General features: G+C 50.9%; 1 protein-coding gene across 1 annotated transcript in view; it reads left to right on the top strand.

Moving 5' to 3' along the window:
* The window catches only part of MYH11 (myosin, heavy chain 11, smooth muscle), a 140,497-nt gene that overhangs the window by 44,930 nt on the left and 91,077 nt on the right, over positions 1 to 4,490 (top strand). Inside the window, exon 3 of the mRNA XM_015561293.1 lies at positions 4,237 to 4,393. Within this exon, the coding sequence (XP_015416779.1) occupies positions 4,237 to 4,393 (157 nt within the window). The remainder of the gene's footprint in view (positions 1 to 4,236; positions 4,394 to 4,490) is intronic.

Below are 4,490 nucleotides of genomic sequence, written 5' to 3'. Positions count from 1 at the left end.
ATCTATCTCAGGCACTGTGTTAAATGCTTCATGAGTGCTATCTTCATAGATTATAGCAAACTTATGAAGGAGCAGCTATTAAGTCCTCCCCCACCGCCCCCGGGGTTCAGAGACTTGCCCAGGGTAACACAACTAGAAGGAGCAGAATGAGGGTTCAAACCAAGTCCCCAGTACTCAATTCTGTACCTTTAATCACTGCCCTTTACTGTCTCCAGGTGAAAGACTTGGGGCGGTGAGGTTTGGACTGTAAATGACACCCTCATTCTAAAAGGGGCACGGTAGTTGGCAGTGGGTGTGGTTCTGGGTGGGGCAGAGGTGGTGCCTGCCTGGAGGAGACGTAAGGCTGGGTTGACCTTCATTCAAATGATCGGTCCTTTGTTGGCACTTGCTCTGGGGGAGGCCCCATGCTGGGGACCAGGACACAGATGACTAGGACTCACAGCCCCTGTCCTAAAACAACTTTGCTACTCGCTCAACAATCGTGTACTGAGCACCTACTGTGTGCAGGCCCAATGCAAGGCCCCAGGTCACAGAGACGTAGCAGCACTGCCCCTGCTCCAGGGAGGACTTGTAATTGACTTACCTCTCGGCATCATTTAGCAAGCATTTAGTAGGCACCTACTGGATGCCAAGGCCTGTGTGGGGACTGAAGAGGAAGAAGAGGGGGCTCCCTGCCCTCAGGGCACTTGTGGCTGGTGTTTGCAGGGTGGGTAGTACGGCTCTAGGCAGACAGTGGACTCATCCATCCAGTACCACAGCACCCCTCCCCACCACTTACCTCTGCAAGGGCCCCAACCCTCTCACCATCACTTTTCTCCTCCTCTATGCACTAGCAATACCAAAGCGCATGCTTCAAGCAGTAACACCACAGGTACCCCGCCCCACATTTTAACCTCTTCATCTCTGCCCTGATGCCTCAGTGCCTTGCTGCTCCCTGAGGTGAACACCTTCTTGTCTGTTAAGACAGCCGCAGGGAGCACGTTCCCCCAGAAGTTTTCCAGAGCACCCCCAGTGTGAGTTAGGGCCCTCTCTTCTTTGCTCCCCTAATCCTCTGGGCCCCACTGTTGCTCTTATAATGTTTTTCCCTTTTTTATATGTTTTTATTGATTTGAGAGAGAGAGAGAGAGAGAAAGGGAGAGGGATAGAGAGAAACAACAAAGAGTTTAGAAACATCAATCTGCTGCTTTCTGCACACCCCCTATTGGGGATGAGCCCAAAACCTGGGCATGTGCCCTGACCATGAATCAAACCATGACCTCTTGGTTTATAGGCCGATGCTCAAACATTGAGCCACACCGGCTGGGCTATGATGTTGTTTTAAATGCCCTCACCCCCCTTCTGATCTGTGGGCTCTCCAAGGGCAGGGGCTATTGCTTGCTTGTTTATCTCCAGCATCTAGCATAGACCTGGTAGACAGTAGGTGCTCAGTAAACAGCTGGTGGATGTTTACGTAGGCTGTATGTTGACCTCATTCCTGCCCTGTTTAGGGAAACAGTAAGAACCTGGGCGATTACGTTCTCCTTTACCACCAATCCTGTATCTTTAGAAGAATACCATTCACCACCCCCTCCCTGGCCTATCACAGGGTTGTCTCTTAGAGGATTGAGCCCTAGAGGGACCCTCCCACTGTCCAGTCAGTTGTAGTTGTGACTGAAAGCCCTTTGAGGGCAGGACATTGTACTTTTTGTCTTCTATTTAACCCCAGCACTTTGCACAGTGTCTAGGACATACACATTGAATGAATGAATGAATGAATGAATGAATGAATGAATGGGTGAGTGATTGAATGAAGAGTGAGTGAATGAATGTTTGATTGTTTCTGTTTCTGTAGGGCAGGCATAGGTCTGACAGCCTAGTGGACAGTACTCACACCTGGGAGTGGGCTGTGCTGAACTACTTGGCGCTCCCAAGGTCTTGCTTGGTGACTTTGATGAAGTTGCATTTGGTCTGAGTGTAACCCAGAGCTGGAATTTCTGCTCCTTTTCCTTTAGTCACTTGTTGGGGTGCTGGAGGGAAGACATGCTTCGTGAGCATCAGAGCCTTGGGTGGCGCTAACTATCATTTGGGGAAAGCAGTGCCCGAGGGACAGGTTGGAGCTTGTCTCCTAGGCTGTGTCCTCAGTCCACGGGAAAGGAGATGTGTGCGATAGGGGACAATAATGACGATGATGGAGCCTCACAGGTGCACAGCAAGGGGGCTTGCGGGGTGCCCTCCCACCCCTTTCCTCTTCTGCTCCCAGGTACTTGGTAGAATAGGACAGCTGTTGTATTTAATTGTGGTAAAATCCACATCACATAAAATTCACCATTTGAACCAGTTTCATGGGTAGAATTCAGTGGCATTTAGCGCAGTCACATGTTGTGCCACTGTCACCACTGTCTAGTTCCAGGACCTTTTTATGACCCCAAAAGGAAAGCCAGTCCCCGTTAGCAGCCTGTCCCCATTCCCCCCTCTCTCTCCTGAGTGAATGAATGTTTGATTGTTTCTGTTTCTGTAGGGCAGGCATAGGTCTGACAGCCTAGTGGACAGTACTCACACCTGGGAGTGGGCTGTGCTGGACTTGGCGCTCCCAAGGTCTTGCTTGGTGACTTTGATGAAGTTGCTTACCCTCTGGCATTTGGTCTGAGTGTAACCCAGAGCTGGAATTTCTGCTCCTTTTCCTTTAGTCACTTGTTGGGGTGCTGGAGGGAAGACATGCTTCGTGAGCATCAGAGCCTTGGGTGGCGCTAACTATCATTTGGGGAAAGCAGTGCCCGAGGGACAGGTTGGAGCTTGTCTCCTAGGCTGTGTCCTCAGTCCACGGGAAAGGAGATGTGTGCGATAGGGGACAATAATGACGATGATGGAGCCTCACAGGTGCACAGCAAGGGGGCTTGCGGGGTGCCCTCCCACCCCTTTCCTCTTCTGCTCCCAGGTACTTGGTAGAATAGGACAGCTGTTGTATTTAATTGTGGTAAAATCCACATCACATAAAATTCACCATTTGAACCAGTTTCATGGGTAGAATTCAGTGGCATTTAGCGCAGTCACATGTTGTGCCACTGTCACCACTGTCTAGTTCCAGGACCTTTTTATGACCCCAAAAGGAAAGCCAGTCCCTGTTAGCAGCCTGTCCCCATTCCCCCCTCTTGAGATCTGTCTTCTGTCTCTAAGGATTTGTCCGTTCTGGACACTTCATATAAATAGAACCATAAGATATGTGGCCATTTGTGCCTGCCTTCTTTCATCCAGCATCACGTTTCCAAGTTCATACATGTTGGAGCAAGTGTCAGTACCATTCCTTCTAAAAGACAGGCATATTTATCTCCATCTTACAGATGAAGGGTGCTTTGTTAATGGTCAAGAGTATGAGCTCTGGCCTTAGCTGGTTTTGCTCAGTGGATAGAGCACCAGACTGAAGGGCCCCAGGTTCGATTCAGGTCAAGGGCATGTATCTCGGTTGCAGGCGATCCTGATCAGGGTGAGTGCAGGGGGCAGCCAATTGATGTATCTCTCTCACATTGATGTTTCTGTTCCTCTGACTCTCCCTCTCCCTTCCTCTCTCTCTAAAAATCAATGGGAAAATATCCTTAGGTGAGGTTTAACAAAAAGACACACACACACACACACACACACACACAAAAGGAGAGTATGAGCTCTGGAGTAAGCAGTTGTGGTTTCTAGTTCTGGAATTCCCACCCGCTGTGTGACCTGGTGACAACCTCACCAAGCCTACTTCTCACCTGTCAGATGGGCGGTGGGAAAATCCTGGTACCACTGCCACAGGGTAGATGTGAGAATGACAAGAAGATGCCTATGAAATGCTTAGCTCAGTGGCCAGCACACAGTAAGTGCCCCACAAATAGTTACTTAAGTGTTACCTAAGCCTGGATGCTCGGGGAAGTGAAGTAACAGGGGGTAAGGCTGGAGCTGGGATCGAACCCAGAACTGTTTAAAAACACACAGTCATCAGATACAACATAGGGGACCTAGAAGTCCAGTCCTGCCCCTTGCTTCCCTTCCCCACACCCGGCATCTCAGTGATGCCAAGGAGTTCCCACCAGGGCTCTGCGCCTCAGTTTCCCCCTTTCTAAAATGAATAGGCGTGCTTCTGTCTCACAGCGCTACTGTGAGGATGGAGCAAGAAAATGTACACAGTGGTGCTCAGTAAACGCAGGGAGGCCGCGGGCTGGATGTGGTGAGCCATTTCTTTCCCTGCCATGTTCCCGAACTAAGCTGGAGTTCTCTGTTTGGCAGACGTACTCTGGCCTCTTCTGCGTGGTGATCAATCCCTACAAGCAGCTGCCCATCTACTCAGAGAAGATCGTCGAAATGTACAAGGGCAAGAAGAGGCACGAGATGCCGCCACACATCTATGCCATCGCCGACACGGCCTACCGGAGCATGCTGCAAGGTGAGGCGGCCGGGAGGTGCGGGGAGGCCTGGGGAGGGGGGGTGCGTGGGGAGGCCTGGCCAGGGCTGATGCTGCTGAGGAGCCTACCGAGGGGCAG

Source organism: Myotis davidii, unplaced genomic scaffold (genome assembly GCF_000327345.1).
Source record: "Myotis davidii unplaced genomic scaffold, ASM32734v1 scaffold1115, whole genome shotgun sequence".
NCBI lineage: Eukaryota > Metazoa > Chordata > Mammalia > Chiroptera > Vespertilionidae > Myotis > Myotis davidii.
This window is presented reverse-complemented; position numbering and strand designations above follow the sequence as displayed.